This window comes from Chlorocebus sabaeus, chromosome 27 (assembly GCF_047675955.1).
Source record: "Chlorocebus sabaeus isolate Y175 chromosome 27, mChlSab1.0.hap1, whole genome shotgun sequence".
Classification (NCBI taxonomy): Eukaryota; Metazoa; Chordata; class Mammalia; order Primates; family Cercopithecidae; genus Chlorocebus; species Chlorocebus sabaeus.
The window spans coordinates 48,062,524-48,085,536 of NC_132930.1; the positions used below are offsets into that span (position 1 = coordinate 48,062,524).

General features: G+C 48.7%; 1 protein-coding gene across 2 annotated transcripts; it reads left to right on the forward strand.

The window, feature by feature from the left end:
* Positions 1-1,323: 1,323 nt before the first annotated feature.
* On the forward strand, positions 1,324-22,321 carry SLBP (stem-loop histone mRNA binding protein). Of its 2 annotated transcripts, XM_037983220.2 has the most exons (8): positions 1,324-1,530; positions 1,669-1,785; positions 9,270-9,374; positions 13,809-13,868; positions 14,175-14,312; positions 18,611-18,760; positions 20,199-20,265; positions 21,395-22,321. In XM_037983220.2, the coding sequence occupies exons 1-8, from the start codon at positions 1,472-1,474 to the stop codon at positions 21,509-21,511; spliced, it is 813 nt and encodes a 270-aa protein (XP_037839148.1). In that variant the 5' UTR covers positions 1,324-1,471; the 3' UTR covers positions 21,512-22,321. The 2 variants fall into 2 exon arrangements, with proteins under 2 accessions (XP_037839148.1, XP_072868679.1); XM_073012578.1 differs by lacking the exon at positions 1,324-1,530 and having other exon boundaries at positions 1,557-1,785.
* Positions 22,322-23,013: the final 692 nt, after the last annotated feature.

Below are 23,013 nucleotides of genomic sequence, written 5' to 3' on the forward strand. Positions count from 1 at the left end.
ACCGCACCCTGCAAGGATTTTTAGTTTACAGTATTGAGGGTTATGGGATGCCCAGGGCCTGGGGAGGGAAGGGACAGGATGTGTCTGTCCTAGTCTTAGGATGACCTTTTCAAGTTCAAAAGGGGGCGGTGGGCGCACCAAGGCACAGTCCTGAGGACAGCAGGTGCAAAAGCCAGGTCCTCCGAAAGGTGTAGGGCCTGAGAGGGATCCCAAGCATCCCTGGGGCTCAGCCTCCTGGACCTGACCCCACTGCCCACTCTTTTGGCTGGTTCCACTCTCCCCTGCATCCCTCACGTTGTCCCCAACAGGAAGCTGTGGGAACCTGTTCCCAGGTGTATGTGTACCCCTGTTGGGGTTCTATTTGGCTGGATCCGCGGGGCCATCAGCTGCAACTGTGACGGCGGCGGGGAAGCGGGACGGATGGTGCGGATCTACAGGACCTCGCCTCCACGTGGGGTCTCCCTGCTGAGCCAGGGATTCTTCAGGATACTTCAAGTCCAGTCAACTCCAGGCAGAGAGTGGGAGCGTCAGGTACCGGCGACACAGCGGAGGACGTCACGGGCGGGCAGGGAGGCAGCGGTATCCGAGACTAGCGGCGGAGACTAGCGGCTCAGTCGGTGGCCGGTGTGCGGCTAACGGCCAGGGCAGTGGGACCGGAAAGACTCAGCGTAGTGGTCAACTATCGCTACCTAAAAGGTTACTCCAAAACTTTAAGCGGCTCAAAACAGCAGACCGCGGGTACGCGCCTGCAGCGGCCACGGGACCGTGAGGAGCAGTCAGTACCGGCCATAGGCCACGCCTTCCGGGTTCCGGGTTCCGGGTTCCCGCCAGGGAGGAGACACGCCCCCACCTGGGCAGGGACCAAGCAGAGCCGCGCTCCACCCAGGCCGGGACCAATGGGAGATGCGCCACGACCCAGGCTGAGAAACGCGCCGCTTGCCCTTCCCCCACAACCTGCGCCGCGTCGCGCGCGGCCGAATCTCCCGCCAAAGCTGCCCCCGCCCGCCAAGGCGCGACCTATCAGCGTCGCAGCGGCCCGCGGCGGCCCGGCCGTCTCAATCCCGCGGGTGGAGCTCAACCTTTTCCTTAGGCCTTTCCTCAGCCCGCGGCGTCCCTCCGGCTCCCGAGCCGGGAGCCAGGCAGTCGGGCTTCGCGGCTGCCCGCGGTTCTGAGGTCTCGCCCCAGCCCCAGTCGGCTGGCGAGGCGCGCGCAGCCGAGTGGACCCCCGCGGCTTGGCCCGATGGTTTCGCCCGACCCGGCGCGCGCGGGAGGCCGAGGGGCGGGGCCGGCGCCCATATAAAGGCGGTTGGGGGCGGGGCGCGCAGAGGTTGTGAGCGCCGGCGCGGGGACGCAGGTCGCTGCCTGAGGTCCGGTTCTTCCCTTCCCTGCTGTGCGCGCCCGGCCCGCGCCCCCGCCGCCTCAGCCCCGGCCCCGGCCCCGCCCCCGCCCTGCGCGCCTGACCCGTGCTGCCATGGCCTGCCGCCCGCGAAGCCCGCCGAGGTATCAGAGCGGCTGCGACGGTGACGCCAGGTGAGGCCGGGCTGCGCGGCGGGCGAGGGAGCGCGTGCTCCGTGGGGCGGGGGTCGTGCGGGGCCGGATGTTGCGGGACGGGGGTCGTACGGCGGTCCCCGACCTCCCGAGCCCCGCCGACCGCGTTCCTCCCCGCAGCCCGCCGTCCCCCGCGCGATGGAGCCTGGGACGGAAGCGCAGAGCCGACGGTAGGCGCTGGAGGCCCGAAGACGCCGAGGAGGCCGAGCGCCGCGGCGCCGAGCGCAGACCCGAGAGGTGGGCACGGGACCCGGGGGTCGGGGCGCGGTGGAGCCCTTGACGGGGCCGCGGGCTCCAGGGACCTTGTCGCGCTCTCTCGGTGCCGGGATCGGCCAGGTCGGCGCCCTGCGTCCTTTTACCTTTGTCTCCGCGCGGCCCCTGCACTGGGGCGCCCGCACCAGGCCTGGCGGGCGCTGGAACACTCCGGAAGCCTCTTCCCAGGGTGGGAGTCTTCTGAACTGGTGTCAGCCCGAGTTGGCCAGAGTCTGTGTGGTGCTCCCGGGAGAGGTCAGGGTCTCCGACGGGCTTCTCGTGAGCACGTGGAAGTCAGGGGACACCCGAGTCCCGACGAGAAGTGAGTTTACCGGGTTCACCTGCTTGGCCATTTTCTAGGTTAGGCGGTGTGCAGGGAGGGTCGCGATGCGAGCGAAAGGAGGGCTTGATAGGGGTGGGACAGCCGAGGAGGGTTTGGAGGAAGTAAGCAGGGGTGCCAGTGGTCATAGTGGCGGGGCTTTAAGGGGCTATGGTTAGAGAAAACTTCTCGAGGGGTTTTGTGTGGGGTGGTCCGTCCCGCATTGGGGGCTTGTTGCTCCTAAGTTTCCTGAAAGGCATGGTGACTTGGCCGAGATGGAGCAGTGAAGGTGGGAGGAAATGCACGGTTCAGGATAGACTTCTGAAGGCAGGACCAGTGAGACTTGCTGATGGGTTGGGGATGGGAGGCGTGAAAAGAAAATAAAAACTCGGACCCAAAACCACTATACCAAAAGGAAAAAATTAAGCTGAAGGTGGAGTCATGCAAGAAACTACCTTTGCGTTTCCTTTTGTTTCTAAGCAGATAGCTACAGATAAAAGATGAAGTGTCTCCACGGGTGAACTCTGTTCACCTTAAGTGTCAACTTACCGAGCGCACGAGGAATACATAATTGACTATTCCCCTAGCTGCTCGTTTTCTCTTGGAACATGTGGATCCTTTCTCCTTCAACCTACTCTTCTCTTTTGAATATTGAAGTCCTCACAGTCATCTTTGGAGAAAGGCACAAATCACAGACTCTTTCTGTAATTTCGTGTTCTTCTAGTCATGTCCTTAACAAGTTAGCTAAATTCCTAAAGTAATTGAGACCTGTCTCAGACACTTTTTGGTTTACAGAGGAAAGACGCATCAAGAATGACTCAAGCCTTTAGGTCTGAACACTTGATTGTGGGGCCATTTGCCAAGATAGAGAAGATGGGCTGGAGCAGCTAGGTATGGGAAGTTGTGAGGCTTGAGAAACTGCTTAGAGAAGCAAAGGAGATGTCAAGAAAGGTAATGGAGTGTAGGAGTCTACATGGGAGGCATCTTCAGGCACAATGAGTTACCAGGGCGTAGAGATGATGTTTAAAGACTTGGGTCTAGGGGGCTGGGTGCAGCGGCTCCTGTCTGTAATCCCAGCACTTTGGGAGGCCAAGGCCGGCTGATCACCTGAGGTCAGGAGTTCGAGACCAGCCTGACTACATGGAGAAACCCTATTGTTGGGGACCAGCCTCAACACCACCCGTAGGGTACACGAAGTCCGGTGGCGACAAAGGAATGAGAAGAGACAGATTAGGAGTTCATAAAGGTGGGAGCCAGGGGCCCAGTTGGAAAATGGAGGCTGCAAAAGGTCCAGAGTTCTGGTCTCCACACTATTTATTGAGTATAGTCACTTAAATTTAAGAAATAGACGTTCAGGGCGAAACAGTGAAAGAGAAGCAGTGCATCATAGGCATAATTTATAGCAATAGCGGTTTAAATGAATCTCGTTTGTGCTTAAACAGCATATCTGTAACTTACCGGTGAGTAGCTAGTGGGAGCGGGCTTAACTAGGACCCTGCATGTCTGTCCACGTTCCAGAGCTTTAAAGGAGTGTCTTTCTCCTTGAACACAGTGTTTAAAAGATAAGAGAGCAGGTCTTGATCTGAGCATGGGAACATGATGGCAATTTTAGGAGGCTTTCCTCCTCAGAGGCCTCTTGTGGCTTTTCACAACTTACTGTCCCATATTTTTATGGCCAGTTTATACAGGCACCCGATAAGCCTTTTTCCCAACACCCCCATCTCTACTAAATACAAAATACTCGGGAGGCTGAGGCAGGAGAATCCCTTGAGCCCAGGAGGGGGAGGTTGCAGTGAGCCGAGATTGAGCCATTGCACTCAAATCTGGGCAACAAGAGCGAGACTTTGTCTCAAAAAAACAAAACTTGGGTCTAGGGGTGGGTGCAGAAGAGGCCCTAGGTCCAGATATGAAGGGAAGGTAATCAAACCTTATTGAGATCAAACTCATTTAGCTGAAGATAAAAATATTAAATCCTTACAGTGCTTTAGAAGTTACGGAAGTGTTTGGCATCTTCACTCCTCCGACTGTAGGAGTGCTTCTGTGCTAGGGCCTTTGCACTTGGTGTTTGCACGTGGTGGGTAAGGCCTGGAGGCATCTGACAAATAGAGCCAGCTCCTTGATGGATAAGACCTAGAAGTACTCCCTTTGGAAGGTTGTTAGCTTAGTGTGTAAAATTGGGCTTTGTTGTCCCAAGATAGGGTAGATTGTGAATGTAACCTACTTAATCTAAGAAACGGACTTAAAGGTACCAAAATACGGTATGTAGTATATGGTGATTCACATACACAGGCTTTAAATTATTCTTGTAGTTCAGGAACTTGTTACACTGGGAGACCCAGACTTGAACCTCTTGATACACTAGTGAGGATGCTTGTATCCAATCCTGGACAGGCCTCTATTGAGTCAACTTAATTTTCAGTTAATTACTTAATTTGATTTCATGCCTTTCTACTGTTTTTAGAATCTGGAAATTTAGTTTTAGAAATCCAGTTTAAGTTTCTCTTGAGTTGTGTGGCTGTAAGGGAAGAAATCATAATTACATAAATATTAGTCGTTATTGCAATTGTATTTTCCAAACATAGCATTTGGTTTACAGCTAAAATAGGTTGCTTATTTGTTGTAATTAAAGTTAGTTATCTAGCTTATTTTTTTTGTGACGGAGTCTCACTGTCATCCAGGCTGGAGTGCAGTGGCATGATCTCACCTCACTGCAACCTCTGCCTTCCAAGTTCAAGCAGTTCTCCTGCTTTAGCCTCCGAGTAGCTGGGACTACAGGCATGTGCCACCACACCCGGCTGTTTTTTTTTTTTTTTTTTTTTCTTTTTGAGATAGAGTCTTGCTCTGTTGCCCAGGCTGGAGTGCAATGGCACGATCTCAGCTCACTGCAACCTCTGCCTCCCGGGTTCAAGCAATTCTGCCTCAGCCTCCTGAGTAGCTGAGATTACAGGTGCACACCACCACACCTGGCTAATTTTTGTATTTTTAGTAGAAACGAAGTTTCACCATGTTTGTCAGGCTAGTCTCGAACTCCTGACATAGCGATCCACCCGCCTTAGCCTCCCAAAGTGCTGGGATTACAGGCGTGAGCCACCATACCCAGCCTAGTTTTTGTATTTTTGGTAGAGGCAGGGTTTTGTGTGTGTGTGTGTGTGAGTGAGATGGAGTCTCACTCTGTCACCCAGGCTGGTAACAGAGCTTGCTCACTGCAAGCTCCACCTCCCAGGTTCGTGCCATTCTCCTGCCTCAGCCTCCCGAGTAACTGGGACTACAGGCGCCCGCCACTGCACCTGGCTAATTTTTTGTATTTTTAGTAGAGACGGGGTTTCACCGTGGTCTCGATCTCCTGACCTTGTGATCCGCCCGCCTTGGCCTCCCAAAGTGCTGGGATCACAGGCATGAACCACAGCGCCCGGCCCGAGTAGAGGCGGGGTTTCATCATGTTGGCCAGGCTGGTCTCAAACTCCTGACCTTGTGATTTGCCTGCCTCGGCCTCCTAAAGTGCTGGGATCACAGGCATGAGCCTATGCACCCGACCCAGTGTCTAGTTTTAATATCAGTAATGACCAACAGAAAAACGGGGTAGAAAAATAAAGATGTGAGCTTATGTTTGATGTATAAATAAGATACATCAATTTGAACTGCCAGAATTTGGGGCATCAAGCCTTAAGCTTTCAAGTTTCCTGATTTTTAAAAAAAATTTTAATTATTATTTTTTTGAGGCGGCATTGTTGCTCTGTTGCCCAGGCTGGAGTGCAACCTCCATCTCCCAGGTTCAAGTGATTCTCTTGCCTCAGCCTCCCGAGTAGCTGGGATTACAGGCACCTGCCACCACACCCAGCTGATATTTGTATTTTTAGTAGAGATGGGGCTTCACCATGTTGGCCAGTCTGGTCTTGAACTCCTGACCTCAGGTGATCCGCCTGCCTCAACCTCCCAAAGTGCTGGGATTACAGGCGTGAGCCACCATACCCGGACTATTATTTATTTATTCATTTATTTTTTGAGATGGGGTCTCTCTCTGTCTCCCAGGCTGGAGTGCAGTGCGTGATTTCGGCTCACTGCAACTCCGCTGGTGGATCACTGCAACTTCCACCTCCTGGGCCCAAGGGATTCTCCTGCCTCAGCCTCCCGAGTAGCTGGGATTACAGATGTGAGCTACCACGCCCAGCTAAGTTTTTGTATTTTAGTAGAGATGAGGTTTCACCATGTTCCCTGGCTAGTGTGGAACTCCTGAGCCCAGGCAGCTGGCCTTGGCCTCCCAAGGTGCTAGGATTACAGGAGTGAGCCACTGCCTGGCCATAAATTTCCTGATATTGACTGAAGACTACCTTGAGCTTGAGATGGAACTGAGCTCCTGGATTTGGTTTGACTCAAGTGTAGGGAGTACTTTGCCAGTAGATGGAGTCCTGGTACAGCAGGGACTCTGACTTATACTCCTCCGTACACATTGTAATCATAGTGTATGTAACATTCTGAATTATAAATTACATGCACCTGAAAGGTAAACGGCTATGTTAGCTATTCTATATTACTATTTATTTATTTTTTGAGACGGAGTCTCTATTGCTGAGGCTGGAGTGCAGTGGTGCAATTTCGGCTCACTGTAGCCTCCGCCTCTGGGGTTTAAGCAGTTCTGCTTCAGCCTCCCTAGTAGGTGAGATTACTGGTGTGCACCACTGCACCTGGCTACTTTTTGTATTTTTATGTTATTTTTGTATTTTATTTTAACATGGCGGGGTTTCGCCCCCATGTTTGCCAGGCTGGTGTCGAACTCCTTATCTCGGGTCATCCACATGCCTCGGCCTCCCCAAAGTGCTGGGATTACAAGTATGAGCCACCGCCCCCTGCCACCATATATATTTTTTTGAGATAGAGTCTTGCCCTGTTGCCCAGACTGGAGTGCAGTGCCAGGATCAAGGCTTATCCAGCCTTGACCTCCTGGGCTAGAGTGATCCTCCTGCCTGGGCCTCCTACGTAGCTGGGACTACAGGCATGCCCCACTGTGCTTGGCTGTTTGTTTATTTTGGAGATGAAGTTTCAACCTTTTTATTAAAATCAACTTCTCACAATGTATAAATGCTGCATATTAGCACACATGAAAAAGACAACTTCTAAGGTACCCAGAAATGTGTTCATACATGTTACAGGAGCATTCACAGAGTGGACAATTTGCTCTAGACAGTCAGCATTGGATAAATCAGAAGATTATCATCCCTCAGTACTGTACCCGGTCTCAGTAAATATTTACAACATGGTGAGAAGGTGTCAGCTGTACCTGCTTTCTAATTCTATGAAGTACTCAGACTTACAGATAATTCAGAACTAAAGACTCTCCCATGATAATCTGGCAAAATAAAACAAGTAGTCTAAAGTCTCAGTGACTTTGGTGTGTGTTACTTCCATGATCAAATCCAAACACTCCTGGGGTGGGCTGGGTAAGTTTTTGGTAGCCTGCTTCATTATCAGAAGTTTGGTAATAAGCCTTACCAATAGAATACCATTTCTTCAGCATCAGTCATTTCTCAGCTGGTTAATGGATCAATGATATCATCATGAATGAGAATGGAGAAGAACTGAAGACAATTCTTCTCACACTTAACAGGAATTAGGATGGGTCAGTGCAGTCCGGGTGTGGTGGCTCACGGCTGTAATCCCAGCACTTTGGGAGGCCGAGGCGGGTGGATCACCTGAGGTTGGGAGTTCGAGACCAGCCTGGCCAACATGGAGAAACCCAGCCTCTACTAAAAATAAAAAATTAGCTGGGCGTGGTGGCTCATGCTTGTAATTTCAGCTACTCGGGAGGCTGAGGCGGGAGAATCGCTTGAACTTGGGAGGTGGAGGTTACAGTGAGCTGAGATCACGCCACTGCATTGCAGTTTGGGCAACATGAGCGAGACTCCATCTCAAAAAAAAAAAAAAAAATGGGTCAATGCAGAACAGAAGGAGGCAGACATTTGGCAAGTGCAGGATCCTACTGTTTAGTATAGACGTGTCTGAAAAATTCTTATCCTGGAGGTTCATATTCAGATGAAGGAGTCTACACTGGCCAGATAACCTGGAGGAATGCCCGACCTGCACTTTTATGATACGGATACAGGCTTGGGACTACACAGCGGAAACACCCACCTGAGAGGGCCTCAGTTAGAGACTTACCTTGCAGATCCTTCTCAGTTTGACAACACATCCCTCTGTATGGCCAGCCAGGGGGCACGAGGTTGGTGGTAGTGAGTAGTTGCTCTGCACCATCAAGCATGCACATATCTGTCTAGATGTGCCCACAATCTATGGAACTTGGGCTTTGTTAGAATAATGGAATTCTTTGGTCCTCGGTTTTATGAAAGGCAATGTTGTCACAATCCTGTCAACATTGACATTGGGAGTGATTGCAAGCTGGGGACTAATGGCATAGGGACAAATTAAATACTAAATGGGAAACTCTACAGTCTCCGAACTTCTCAGAGTCAGCTTCATGAGCTCCAGCATCAGGCTGGATGTTGGATCAGTGAGATAAGGCTAACCCATAGAAATGCCAGAACTGAAGCTGAAAACTAGATATGGTTTTTCTGACTACCCCACACACTGCAAAAATTCGAAGCAAATCTCCATCTTAATGTCTGATACGGTGGCTTTATAAACACATACCGGAGATGAACCAAATAACTTGATTTTAGCCATATGATAGCTCTGGACTACTGAAGTGTGGACACCCAAAAGGAATCATAATTTAGTTTGAAGTCTTAAATTCTAGTTGGTTTTATTAGACCTCCCAAACACAGTGGGCACGCTGCCAAGGAGCTCCGTGACTTCTGCTCTAGTGACAGCCCTGGGTAGATTCAACTGATAGGTTCTGTTCTACATCATGTTTGCTTTTGTCCTGCTAAACTCCAGTTTAGTATGGCTTGATACAGATAGTTCACTGATTTAATGCTTTTATTTTTTTGGGTGGGGGGTAGAGATGAAGTCTCACTATCTTGCCCATGCTGGTCTTGAACTCCTGGGTTCAGGTGATCCTCCTATCTTGGTTTCCCAAGTGCTAGTATTACAGGCGTGAGCCACTGTGCCCCACCAGCCTTTGAATATTTCTTGACATACAGTTTGAAAGGAAACAAAGTACGTATCATGGTTCAGTAGCATTTTCATTTTATTGCAGCTTTACCACTCCTGAAGGCCCTAAACCCCGTTCCAGATGCTCTGACTGGGCAAGTGCAGTTGAAGAAGATGAAATGAGGACCAGAGTTAACAAAGAAATGGCAAGGTACACATTTTGGACCACTTTGAAGTGTTAATCTGTGGCATTTTCAGTAACACATTAAATTTGGTATATGTCTTATAACAGTGGTTCTCAAAGGTCTGGGCTCCAGACCAAAGGCATCAACATTTACTGGGAACTTGTTGGAAATACAGATTCTCAGACCCTTCCCTGGGCCTGCGAATGGGGTGGGGCCTGGCCATCCTGTGAAAAGCCCTGCAGGTGAGTCCACTCTTTCAAGCTTGGAGACCACTGTGTTCCTGGTGGTAATCCTTCTGAGAGTGGAAGTAGGTGCACAGTGGTGTTACTGCTGGATTGCAGGCTGGAGGACTATCAGAAACTTTCTTTTTTTTTTTTTTTTTTTTTTTTTTTTTTTTTGAGACGGAGTCTTGCTCTGTCGCCCGGGCTGGAGTGCAGTGACCGGATCTCGGCTCACTGCAAGCTCCGCCTCCCGGGTTCACACCATTCTCCTGCCTCAGCCTCCCGAGTAGCTGGGACTACAGGCGCCCGCCACCTCGCCCGGCTAGTTTTTTGTATTTTTTAGTAGAGACGGGGTTTCACCGTGTTAGCCAGGATGGTCTCGATCTCCTGACCTCGTGATCCACCCGTCTCGGCCTCCCAAAGTGCTGGGATTACAGGCTTGAGCCACCACGCCCGGCCCTTTTTTTTTTTGGAGATAGAGTCTTGCTCTGTCGCCCAGGCTGGAGTACAGTGGCAAAATCTCGGCTCACTGCAAGCTCTGCCTCGCGGGTTCAAGAGATTCTCCTGCCTCAGCCTCCTGAGTAGCTGGGATTACAGGCACAGGCCACCACGCCTGGCTAATTTTTGTATTTTTTGTAGAGATGGGGTTTCACCATGTTGGTCAGGCTGGTCTCGAATTCCTGCTCCGCCCACGTTGGCCTCCCAAAGTGCTGGGATTACAGGCATGAGCCAGTGTGCCCGGCCTAACTATCAGGCACTTACTACAGTCATTTGTTACCACTGACCTTCTGTGTGCGGTGCTCACACAACCCAGCACACTAGATGGAGTGCTCTCTCCAGATGAAGGAATACATTGACACTGGCTCAGGCAACAAACACAGCTCAGAAATGCCAACATCCAAGGAAAGGTCTCAAACTTGGATTCTGTGAACCTCTTGCAGTTGTACACAAGATTGTGTGTGTATCCAAGTTACCACAAACTAAGCTACTTCCTCTTCGTTGACTCATTACCTAATGCATCCTTAACCACTGTTTAATCTCCCTTGATTATCAGTGTGTTGGTCCTTTCTCTTTTGATGAGTTGCCTAACTCAAACCCAGTTGCATGGACTGGGTTTATTCAAACCGAGTTAAAATGTGGCTTATAATTAGTTGAAGTATTTTACAAGATAATTTTAGCCAACAGCTGGCTGATAAACAGGGTCTTGAGAAAAAAGTGTCTTGCGTGTCAGCCACGGAATCATACCTAGACTACCTGTTCTCATTTTGGCAGCCAGTGATGGTGTTTATAGCTGCCTCCTTTGAAAAGGGACAGGAATATGTGGGAATTGGTTGTTGAACATTTGGGGGAGTTATTTGTAATTTCTTCTGGTATCAAAATGTTTGGGTGGATAGTATGCCTTGGTAAAAGAAATGAAGTAGGAGTTCACGGATGTGAGTATCAATATTTTTCGTGAATTACTGTATTTATATAGGTCTTCACTTTCTCAACTATAAAATTAGAATGTTAGCCGGGCGCGGTGGCTCACACCTGTAATCCCAGCACTTTGGGAGGCCGAGGCGGGTGGATCACGAGGTCAGGAGATCGAGACCATCCTGGCTAATACAATGAAACTCCGTCTCTACTAAAAATACAAAAAATTAGCCGGGTGTTGTGGCAGGCGCCTGTAGTCCCAGCTACTCGGGAGGCTGAGGCAGGAGAATGGCGTGAACCCGGGAGGCGGAGCTTGCAGTGAGCCGATATCGTGCCACTGTGCTCCAGCCTGGGCGACAGAGCGACACTCCGTCTCAAAAAAAAAAAAAAGAATGTTGACTTTACCCGTATAGTTGGTGTTGCATTCACAAGTCTTAGAGCAGTTCTTGCATACCTATGGCCTAGTTGCTCCGTCACGTCACCCCTTGCCAGGGATTGTCTGCAACTCATATTCAGGCATATTCTACCTGTCTAGATTGTCCTGTGAGTGGATCCCTATTTATTCTTCAGATATCTCATGGGTCTGTGCCTGAAACTTGTCTTGTTTTGGAAAACAGCACTGTTTGGACTACTCTTGTTGATTATACCCTTTGTGATGGAAAGCTGTGGCTTTTATTTATTATTATTTTTTGAGATGGGGTCTTGCTCTGTTGCCCAGGTTGGAGTGCAGTGGTACAATCTCGGCTCACTGCAACCTCTGCCTCCCAGGTTCAAGCGTTTTACTGCCGCAGCCTCCTGAGTAGCTGGGATTATAGCCATGTGCCACCACATCCGGCTAATTTTTGTATTTTTAGTAGAGGCTGGGTTTCACCATGTTGGCCAGGCTGGTCTCAAACTCCTGCCCTCAGGTGATTCACCCACCTTGGCCTCCCAAAATGTTGGGATTATAGGCGTGATCCACTGTGCCCGGCCAAAGCTGCAACTTTTAGTGCGACCTGTGTGATTTAAAACCTCCCGGCCCTTTAGTGAGCCGTTACTGGCAGGCCAGCTTGCTTCCCAACAGTATGGGTATGAAATGTCAGCTTACTGTGCTTTAAGGAGACTAACAGACTACAAACTAGCAGTATAAGAGTATGAAAATTGATTTTTGGCATGGCACGGTGGCTCATGCCTGTAATCCCAGTACTTTTGGAGGCCAAGGCTGGTGGATCACCTGAGATCAAGAGTTCGAGACCAGCCTGACCAACATGGAAAAACCCCATCTCTATTAAAAATACAAAATTAGCTGGGTGTGGTGGCTCATGCCTGTAATCCCAGCTACTTGGGAGGCTGAGGCAGGAGAATCACTTGGGACCCGGGAGGCGGAGGTTGCAGTGAGCCAAGATCTCACCATTGCACTCCAGCCTAGGCAACAAGAGGGAACTCCGTCTCAAAAAAAAAAGAAAATGGATTTTCATCATACCTGAAACCAGTCTTTCTCATCTGTGGTACTGGAGAGAATGAGGCCCTGTAGCACATGATTTGCAGGACTAATCTCTGAATCATACAAAGATGGTGTTATACAGCTAGTGCTACTCTAGATAGGAGATAGCACAGGAGATATTACTTCATTACCTTCTGGCGTCCAAGCTGCACTGAACACCTCAGCAAACTTGGGTGGATTTTAGATTTTAAGAGGAGGCACAGTGATACATGACATAATTTAGATGCCTGCATGACCGGCCAGGCGTGGTGGCTCACTCTTGATCTCAGTACTTTTGAGAGACTGGGAGGATCGCATCAGCTCAGGAGTGCAAGAGCAGCCTGGGCAATATAGACCTCCATCTCTCCAAAAAAAAATTTTTTTTGGAGATGGGTGTGGCGGCACTTGCCTGAGTCCTAGCTGCTTGGGAGGCTGAGGTGGAATGACTGCTTCAACCCAGCAGTGTGAGGCTGTGGTGAGCCGCCATGATCGTGCTGCTGTACTCTAGCCTGCGTGACAGAGCGAGACTCCATCTCAAAAAAAGATACCCACATGAACTTGGAGCTCAAGGTAGTTCGTGGTTTCAACGTTAGATTGCGCTAGACTCCTTTTGGAGATGTCATATTTCTGTTTTTTGCAAAGCCGTGTTCTGGTAATGACTGCAATAGAAAGCAGATGCCTCAGGAAGTTCATGAGGAACAAGACAAAAGGGGGCATGTTTGGTCTCCAAGATTGGAGAAGGTATGCAGTGCCCAGTAGGCATACGGGTCCCATTAGTAAGTGTGGTGTTTTTAAAATAAAAATATATTTCAATTTGTGTTTTCTTTTTCTTTCTTTTTTTTTTTTTTTTTTTTTTTTTTTGAGACGGAGTCTTGCTCTGTATCCCGGGCTGGACTGCAGTGGCCAGATCTCAGCTCACTGCAAGCTCCGCCTCCCGGGTTTACGCCATTCTCCTGCCTCAGCCTCCCGAGTACCTGGGACTACAGGCGCCCGCCACCTCGCCCGGCTAGTTTTTTGTATTTTTAGTAGAGACGGGGTTTCACCGTGTTAGCCAGGATGGTCTCGATCTCCTGACCTCGTGATCCGCCCGTCTCGGCCTCCCAAAGTGCTGGGATTACAGGCTTGAGCCACCGCGCCCGGCCTTCTTTTTCTTTCTTTAAGGCTGCTAAGTTTTTGGGGATGTACATTTTTGTTGTGTGGATCTCACTACTTAAACTGAACCTGACAAGGATTTCTTTTGGCCCAGGGAGCTTCTGGATTTCATAGGATGGTGTGCCTGAGGGTATCAGGGTGGAGCTTCCTCAGACCTGGCTGCTTTATTTTTATACCTTTTTTAAAAACAGCAATATTTATTTTGCCCTCAGATATAAAAGGAAACTTCTCATCAATGACTTTGGAAGAGAGAGAAAATCATCATCAGGAAGGTAAAGGTTGTGTAAATGATGCTTTTCTAATTTGATAGACCTGTAATTTGTTAAAAAAAAAAAATTGTGACTGTCAGAAATGCTGATTGTCACAGTAGCATTTTATTAATACTTTCTTCACTGATTTGAAATACTATATCTGTTGTGTACTAAATTCCCATACATGCAGTCTCTGGACTGTTGAGGATTAATATGGTTTGGAATCTGGAGTGAATCCTCCATTATTGTGTTTTGACATTTTCTTGGCTTACCTTACATGGTGATCTTAATTGCAGGGCTTATTCTGTTAATCTGTTGTTTTTTCAGTTCTGATTCAAAGGAGTCTGTGTCCACTGTGCCGGCTGACTTTGAGACAGATGAAAGTGTCCTAATGAGGAGACAGAAACAGATCAACTATGGGAAGAACACAATTGCCTACGATCGTTATATTAAAGAAGTCCCAAGGTAGTCTTGTCTCAGTGGCATGTCTTGAACAAACCCTGTAGCATTGCATTTCTAAAGAGTTGCTTAGATTGTGTAGTACAGATGATGCTGGGGATAGTTCACACCTACTAAGAGCTATTTAATAGAGACTTACTGGGACTTATGACGTAAATAAAGAATGGATTGGCAACTAAAAAACTAAAGACGTGAAGATTTTAAAAATCATTTTCAGAATTTTGAATGTTAGATAACATTTTATTTCTTAGGAGTCAGCAATTATATAGATGTAAACTTATTAAAATACATGATGGGGAAAAAATGAAGTTCAAGTTAAATACTGTAAAATTCTAATTGGAGAAAAATAATTGGCATTGCCCTATTTCCTTTAAGCAGCATGTTCTTGCCTATCTTGCTCCGTCAAACACACAGACACAAAAGGATATAAAGAAAGCTTTAGTGTTTTCCTGAACTTTTTGGCAGGATTGGGGTTGAAATTTAGTTTTCTGGGCCAGGTGCAATGGTTTATGCTTGTAATTACAGCACTTTGGGAGGCCAAGAGGACCACTTGAGGCCAGGAGACTAGCCTGGGCAATACAGGGAGACCTCATCTCTACAAAAAATTTTAAAATTAGCCAGGCGTGGGCCGGGCGTGGTGGCTTATGCCTGTAATCCCAGCACTTTGGGAGGCCGAGGCGGGTGGATCACGAGGTCAGGAGATTGAGACCATCCTGGCTAACACAGTGAAACCCCGTCTCTACTAAAAATAGCTGGGTGTGGTGGCGGTTGCCTGTAGTGCCAGCTACTCAGGCTGAGGCAGGAGAATGGTGTGAACCCGGGAGGCAGAGCTTGCAGTGAGCTGAGATCGCGCCACTGCACTCCAGCCTGGGCTGCAGAGTGTGAGACTTTGTCTCAAAAAAAAAAATTTTTACTTTTGGCCGAGTGCAGTGGCCCACACCTGTAATCCCAGCACTTTGGGAGGCTGAGGCAGGCGGATCATGAGGTTGGGAGATGGAGACCGTCCTGGCTAACACGGTGAAACCCCGTCTCTACTAAAACTACAAACAGTTCGCTGGGGGTGGTGGCGGGCGCCTGTAGTCCCAGCTACTCGGGAGGCTGAGGCAGGAGAATCGCTTGAACCTGGGAGGAGCAGGTTTCAGTGAGCCAAGATTGCACCACTGCACTCCAGCCTGGGTGACAGAGCAAGACTCCATCTCAAAAAAAAATTTATTTATTTATTTTTAAAAATTTTTTGGAACATAGATAGCAAAGGAATAGTAAGATTCAATGTGATAGTGCTTTTTTGTTTCCTCCTGAGTCTTGCTGTGTTACCCAGGCTGAAGTGCAGTGGCATGATCATGTCTCACTATGTATTTATTTAATTTTTTTTTTTTTTGAGATGAAGTCTCGCTCTGTCGCCCAGGCTGGAGTGCAGTGGCCGGATCTCAGCTCACTGCAAGCTCCGCCTCCCGGGTTTACGCCATTCTCCTGCCTCAGCCTCCCGAGCAGCTGGGACTACAGGCGCCCGCCACCTCGCCCGGCTAGTTTTTTTGTATTTTTTAGTAGAGACGGGGTTTCACCGGGTTAGCCAGGATGGTCTCGATCTCCTGACCTCGTGATCTGCCCGCCTCGGCCTCCCGAAGTGCTGGGATTACAGGCTTGAGCCACCGCGCCCAGCCTATTTTATTTTTTTGACATGGAGTCTTGCTCTGTTGCCCAGGCTGGAGTGCAGTGGTGCAGTTTCGGCTCACTGCAACCTCCGCCTCCTGGGTTCAAGTGATTGTCTTGCCTCAGCCTCCTGAGTAGCTTGGATCACAGGCGCACGCCACCACACCCGGCTAATTTTTATATTTTCAGTAGAGATGGGGTTTCACCATATTGGCCAGGCTGGTCTTGCACTGCTGACCTCATGATCTGTCTGTCTCCGCCTCCCACAGTGCTGGTATTACAGACGTGAGCCACCGTGCCTGGCCATCATGGCTCACTGTAGTCTTGAACTCCTGGCCTCCAGCAATCCTCCCACCTCAACCTCCTGAGTAGCTGGGACTAGCAGTGCATGCCACCACACCTGGCTAAATTTTAAAAATTTTGTAGAGATGGGAGTCTCCCTGTGTTGCCCAGGTTGGTCTTGAACTCCTGGCCTCAAGTAGTCCTCCCAAAGTACTGGGATTACAAGCGTGAGCCGCTGTGCCAGGTGGATAGTGCTTTTTTTTTTTGAGACGAAATTTTGTTCTAGTTGTCCAGGCTGGAGTGCAATGGTGCAATCTTGGCTCACTGCAACCTCCACCTCCCAGGTTCAAGTGATTCTCCTGCCTTAGCCTCCAGAGTAGCTAGGATTGCAGGCATGCGCCACTATGCCCGGCTAATTTTTTTGTATTTTTAGTACAGATGAGGTTTCTCCATGTTGTTCAAGCTGGTCTTGAACTCCCGACCTCAGGTGATCCACCTGCTTCGGCCTCCCAAAGTGCTGGGGTTACAGGCGTGAGCCACCGTGCCCGGCCCAGATAGTGGTTTTTTTTTTTTTTTTTTTTTACATATTTGTTTGTTTTGTAGAATCTCAGTTGATTTTTTATTTATTTAATTTTGAGACGGAGTCTCGCTCTCGCCAGGCTGGAGTGCAGTGGCGTGATCTCAGCTCACTGCAACCTCCGCCTCCTGGGTTCAAGAGATTCTCCTGCCTCAGCCTCCTGAGTAGCTGGGATTACAGGTGTGCACCACCATGCCTGGCTAAGTTTTTGTATTTTTAGTAGAGACGGGGTTTCACCATGTTGGCCAGGCTGGTCTTGAACTTTTCTGATCTCAGGTGATCTGTCTGCCTTAGCCTCCCAAAGTGCTGGGATTACAGCGTGGACCACAGTGCCCGACTTTTGTTTTTGTTTTGTGTTTTTTTTTTTTTTTTTTTTTTTTTGAGACGAAGTCTCGCTGTTTTTTTTTTTTTTGAGACGGAGTCTCGGCTCACTGCAAGCTCCAGCTCACTGCAAGCTCCGCCTCCCAGGTTCACGCCATTCTCCGGCCTCGGCCTCCGAGTAGCTGGGACTACAGGCGCCCACCACCTCGCCCGGCTAGTTTTTTTTATATTTTTAGTAGAGATGGGGTTTCACCATGTTAGCCAGGATGGTCTCGATCTCCTGACCTCGTGATCCACCCGCCTCGGCCTCCCAAAGTGCTGGGATTACAGGCTTGAGCCACCGCGCCCGGCCTGTTTTTTTTTTTTTTTTTTTTTTTAAAGGTGGAGTCTTGCTCTGTTGACCAGGCTGGAGTTGCAGTGGCATGATCTAGGCTCACTGCAACCATCGCCTCCCAGGTTCAAGTGATTCTTCTGCCTCAGCCTCTGCAGTAACTGGGACTCCAGGCATGAGCCACTATGCCTGGCTAATTTTTGTTATTTTTAGTAGATATGGGGTTTCATCATGTTGGCGAGCCTGATCTCAGACTTCTGAGTTCAAGTGATTTGCCGTGTCCAGCAGGGTTTTTTATTTTTGAGACGAAGTATCACTCTGTTGCCCAGGCTGGAGCAGCACGAACTCGGCTCACTGCAGACTCCACCTCACTGGTTCAGGCGATCCTCCTACCTCAGCCCCCCAGTAGCTAGGATTATAGGCACCACGAGCGGCTGATTTTTGTATTAGTAGAGACGGGGTTTTGCCATGTTGGCCAAGCTGGTCTTGAACTGCTGACCTCAGGTGATCCACCCGCCTCGGCCTCCCAAAGTGCTAGGATTATAGGTGTGAGCCACTGCGCCCAGCCCCTAGCTGTTTGTTTTTTGTTTTTGTTTTTTCTTTTTTTTTTTAATGATGGGGTCTTGCACTGTCACCCAGGCTGGAGTGCAGTGGCATAATCTCGGCTCACTGCTACCTCCATCTCCCGGGTTCTAAGCAATTCTCCTACCTCAGCCTCCCAAGTAGCTGGGACTACAGGCGCGCACCACCAGGGCCAGCTAATTTTTGTATTGTTAGTAGAGACAGGGTTTCACAATGTTGTCCTGGATGGTCTCGATCTCTTGACCTCGTGATCTGCCCGCCTCAGCTTCCCAAAGTGCTGGGATTACAGGTGTGAGCCACTGGCGCCTGGCCCTTTTTTTTTTCTTTTTTTTTAAAATAGAGATGAGGTCTCACTGTGTTGCCCAGGCCTTTTTTGAATTCCTGAGCTTAAGTTATCTTGGCATGACCTCCCAAAATGTTAGGATTACAGGTGTAAGCCACCACGCCTGGTGATCTATAATTTTAAAAATAATACTAATCTCATAGTTTGGTTAATCTTCGAGCTAATGTGGAAAGGTGAGTGGCATGTAGGCATGTGCTAGAATAATCTTTCTCCTGTAGACACCTTCGACAACCTGGCATTCATCCCAAGACCCCTAATAAATTTAAGAAGTATAGTCGACGTTCGTGGGACCAGCAAATCAAACTCTGGAAGGTGGCTCTGCATTTTTGGGATCCTCCAGCTGAAGAAGGATGTGATTTGCAAGAAATGTATGTCTTTATTGCATTCTTGTTCTGTGATTCTCTGATTGGTCCAGTGACTGGAGCAGCTGTGCATCACTGAGACGGGAGGTTCTGGTGCCACGTTCCCCAGCAGCTGTTGGCGAGCAGAGCAGCTGCTGCTGCAGCTTGGTGCCGAGTTCTTCTGTACTGGGTGGGAGGCAGCTGGAAGGAAGAGTTTGCCTCCTGGATTGAATTTATTTTTTCAAGCACAGTCAATCTGGGAATACAGGTTTTGTTTGTTGTTTTGCTGTTTTTATTGTTGGAGTTCTTTTCCCCTACAGTACAGCAATCTCTGGACTTTGTTTTTTAAATATAAATATCCTGAAAAGTATTTGTGTCATTTCTGTCCAACCATGAAAATAAAAGTTCTTAATTAAGGAAGGCTTTCTTTCCCTGTTGGCCTTTTTTTTTTTTTTTTTTTTTTTTTTGAGATGCTCTGTCACCCAGGCTGGAGTGCAGTGGTGTGATCTCGGCTCACTGCAACCTCCACCTCCTGGGTTCAAGTGGTTCTCCTGTCTCAGCCTCCTGAGTAGCTGGGATTATAGGCACGCACCACCACGCCGGGCTATTTTTTGTATTTTTAGTAGAGACAGGGTTTCACCATGTTGGTCAGGCTGGTCTCAAACTCCTGACCTTGTGATCTGCCCGCCTCAGCCTCCCAAAGTGCTGGGATTACAGGCGTGAGCCACCGCTCCCAGCCCTGTTGGCTTTTAAACTTGTGCCTAGTTGAAATGTCTCAGGCCTGAACTTTTGCTGCATCATGGGAATACCTGCTGACCAGGAAGGTAGAGAGAATGATCTTGTACCTCCCTCCTCCTATGTGGGGTTTCTTCTCAGCTCCCCTCTGGTCCTGAGCCTCTCCCTTCCTCAGACACATGTTTTAAACAAACAATTGAGTTTCTCCTCTGTGCTGGGAAATTTATATTAGAGACTGGCATCTTTGAAACGATTTGTAAGTGACTTAACCAGTTTATCCTGACAGATGTCATTTGGGTTTTTTTCCCCAGTGTGACACTATTGTCCCATTCTCTGAGTAGAAACTTGGAAAAAATTAGTGATGATGCATAGTATGTTCACAGTGCTTGTTTCTCCCCCTCAAAAATTGGGCTTATGAGTGCTGCTGTTTCCAAGGATGCTTGTGTGGTGAGCCCAGCAGATGTTTTTGCTGCTTCTCATTGCCACCAGCCTTCTCTCTGCTGGATTGATTGGGCTAGGGTTAAGTCTGTCAAATAGTCACTGAAAGCTGACCTCTCAGGGAGCCTAGGGGACACTGTCAGTGTCGTGTCCCCTAGGCTCACACAACAGTTGTGGCTATACCATATGGGTGGGGTTTGTCTGTAGCGAACAGACTTGAATTCAGCTGTGCCCCCATCTCCTGGGTTTGTTAAGTTAGTGCCTGATGCACCTATTGGATTTCGTTTAACAGACACCCTGTAGACCTTGAATCTGCAGAAGGCAGCTCCGAGCCCCAGACCAGCTCTCAGGACGACTTTGTAAGTACTTTCTTTGGATGAGTCTTTCAGCTTGGGGGTCGCAAGTGAATTGTTAACACATGCTGCCTTACAAACTGAAGTCTGGGCTGGGCACGGTGGCTCACGCATGTAATCCCAGCACTTTAGGAGGCCAAGGCGGGCAGATCATCTGAGGTCAGGATTTCAAGACCTGGCCAACATGGTGAAACCCTGTTTCTTCAAAATACAAATATTAGCCGGGCATGATGGTGGGTGCCTGTAGTCTCTGCTACTCAGGAGGCTGAGGCGGGAGAGTAGCTCGAACCCAGGAGGTGGATGTTTCAGTGAGCTGAGATCGCACCACTGCACTATAGCCTGGGCAACAGAGCAAGACTGACTCAAAAAAAAAAAGAAAAAAACCGTCTGCTGGGCACAGTGGCTCACGCCTGTGATCCCAGCACTTTGGGAGGCTGAGGCCAGCAGATCACCTGAAGTCAGGAGTTCAAGACCAACCTGGCCAACAATGGTGAAACCCCGTCTCTACTGAAAATACAAAAACTAGCCGGGTGTGGTCATGCAGGCCTGTAATCCCAGCTACTCAGGAGGCTGAGGCAGGAGAATCACTTGAACCTGGGAGGCAGAGGTGGTAATGAGCCGAGATTGCACCACTGCCCTCCAGCCTGAACAGAGTGAGACTCTGTCTCAAAAGAAAACAGTTTTAAAATGTATCAATTTAAATGCTGTCTCCTGAGACAGCCACTATTTGTGGTGTGGTCTAGGCTTTTAGAATTCTTTCTGTGCTTATAAACTATGTACATGGTCAGGTGCAGTGACTAGTGACTCCTTCCTATAATCCCAGCACAATGGGAGGCCAACCAAGGCAGCAGGAGGATTGCTTGAGCCCAGGAGTTCGAGACCAGCCTGGCCAACATATACTCCATCTCTACAAAATAAAAATAAAATGTGTGTACATCTAAACTTCACTGTCTTGTAAATAGTACATGTGGTTTCTCTTTGCAGTGTCACTATTAAAATCTCAGTTGCACGTGAAGTGTACACCTTGCTGTGCATTACGTCACATGATTTACCACATAAGCTGTGGGGGTGTAGGAAGTGGTCCCTGTTTTCAGGGTGAGATGAATGTCAGCTGACCCATGCTTCTGTTTTCCAGGATGTGTACACTGGCACACCCACCAAGGTTAGACATATGGACAGTCAAGTGGAGGACGAGTTCGATTTGGAAGCTTGTTTAACTGAACCCTTGAGAGACTTCTCGGCCATGAGCTAACTGCCACCTGGCGGCCAGGAAGAGAAACAGCTCCTCCCCGACTAGGTGGAAGGCTGGCCAGGCACCAAGCATGTGTGTGCACTTATACCTGGTGGTTTCTCTGTTAGTAGTCCATTATCTCATGATGAATTATTTTTGCCTTACTTTCTTAAGAAACATTAATAAGAAACATTAATTTTATGTATAGTGAGTGTATTTTGCATGTTTTAAATTGTAAATGGCGCTAAATCCAAGAAAGTGTACTTGAAGCAATCTTCCAGCAAGCTTAATTGCCTAATCCCTGTTGTCCTCCAGGGTAAGCTGACAGGTCTACTTAACTGGTTTTCCACAGGCACTTCAGTTGCTGCTTGTCAGATGGACTGTTTTGGATTTAACCGTGTAATCCATGGGACCAGTTGAGAGTCAGCTGCTTTTATAGGCATCAAAGTATTCTCAGACACCTTTAATATCTTAATAACTTAGTTTTTGGCCTTTTACCAGTATGTCATAACAGCACTCTGAAGTCAGACATTGTTAAATTGAGCTATTAAACTAATGGGTTTTATGTAAGTTATATGGTCTTAATTTGGTACTTGTAAATAGCACTAGTTAGATTCTTTAGAATACTCCAAGAGTTAGGGCAGCAGAGCAGAGTGATTTAGAAAGAACATTTTAAAACAATCAGTTAATTTACCATGTAAAATTGCTGTAAATGATAATGTGTACAGATTTTCTGTTCAAATATTCAATTGTAAACTTCTTAAGACTGTTTTGTTTCTATTGCTTTTGTATGGGATATTGCAAAAATAAAAAGAACCTTCTTTAAGTGACTGAGGGTGTTGCCAGGTGGCCCAGCTGCCATGAGAGCGAGGGTCAGAGCTGTGTCTGCCTTTGTTGTGTCTGAAGCGAGTGGTACTGGGTAAAGCGCCTCCTTTATTTTTTTAATGTTAGTTTTTGATAGAGTTTTGCTCTTGTTGCCCAGGCTGGAGTGCAATGGTGCGATCTTGGCCCACTGCAACCTCGGCCTTCTGGATTCAAGCGGTTCTCCTGCCTCAGCTTCCTAAGTAGCTGGGATTACAGGCATGTGCCACCACGCCCAGCTGATTTTGTATTTTTAGTAGAGACAGGATTTCTCTAGGTTGGTCAGGCTGGTCTGGAACTCCCGACCTCAGGTGATCTGCCTGCCTCAGCCTCCCAGAGTGCTGGTATTACAGGTTTGAGCCACCGCGCATGGCAGGGCTGCCTTTCGTAGGTGTCATGTCATACTTGGTCTGATGCTTGTCAGGACTGGCATGGCAGCCTTCCCTGTCTCCTGGGACAGACCCTGCAGCAGGAAAAGCATCAGTCTGAGGGCGCCCCTTCCCCACTGTCTTCACCCTTGGACCCTGGCTGCTGCCTGCAGACCACTGGCCCATGACCACAGCCACATGTCCCGGAGATCCCTCCAAGTGATTCTGGGCTGGTCTCAAGCCAGGGGTGGGTCAGGTAACTTTGTTCTAGGAGGTTGAAGAGGGCAGAAGCCC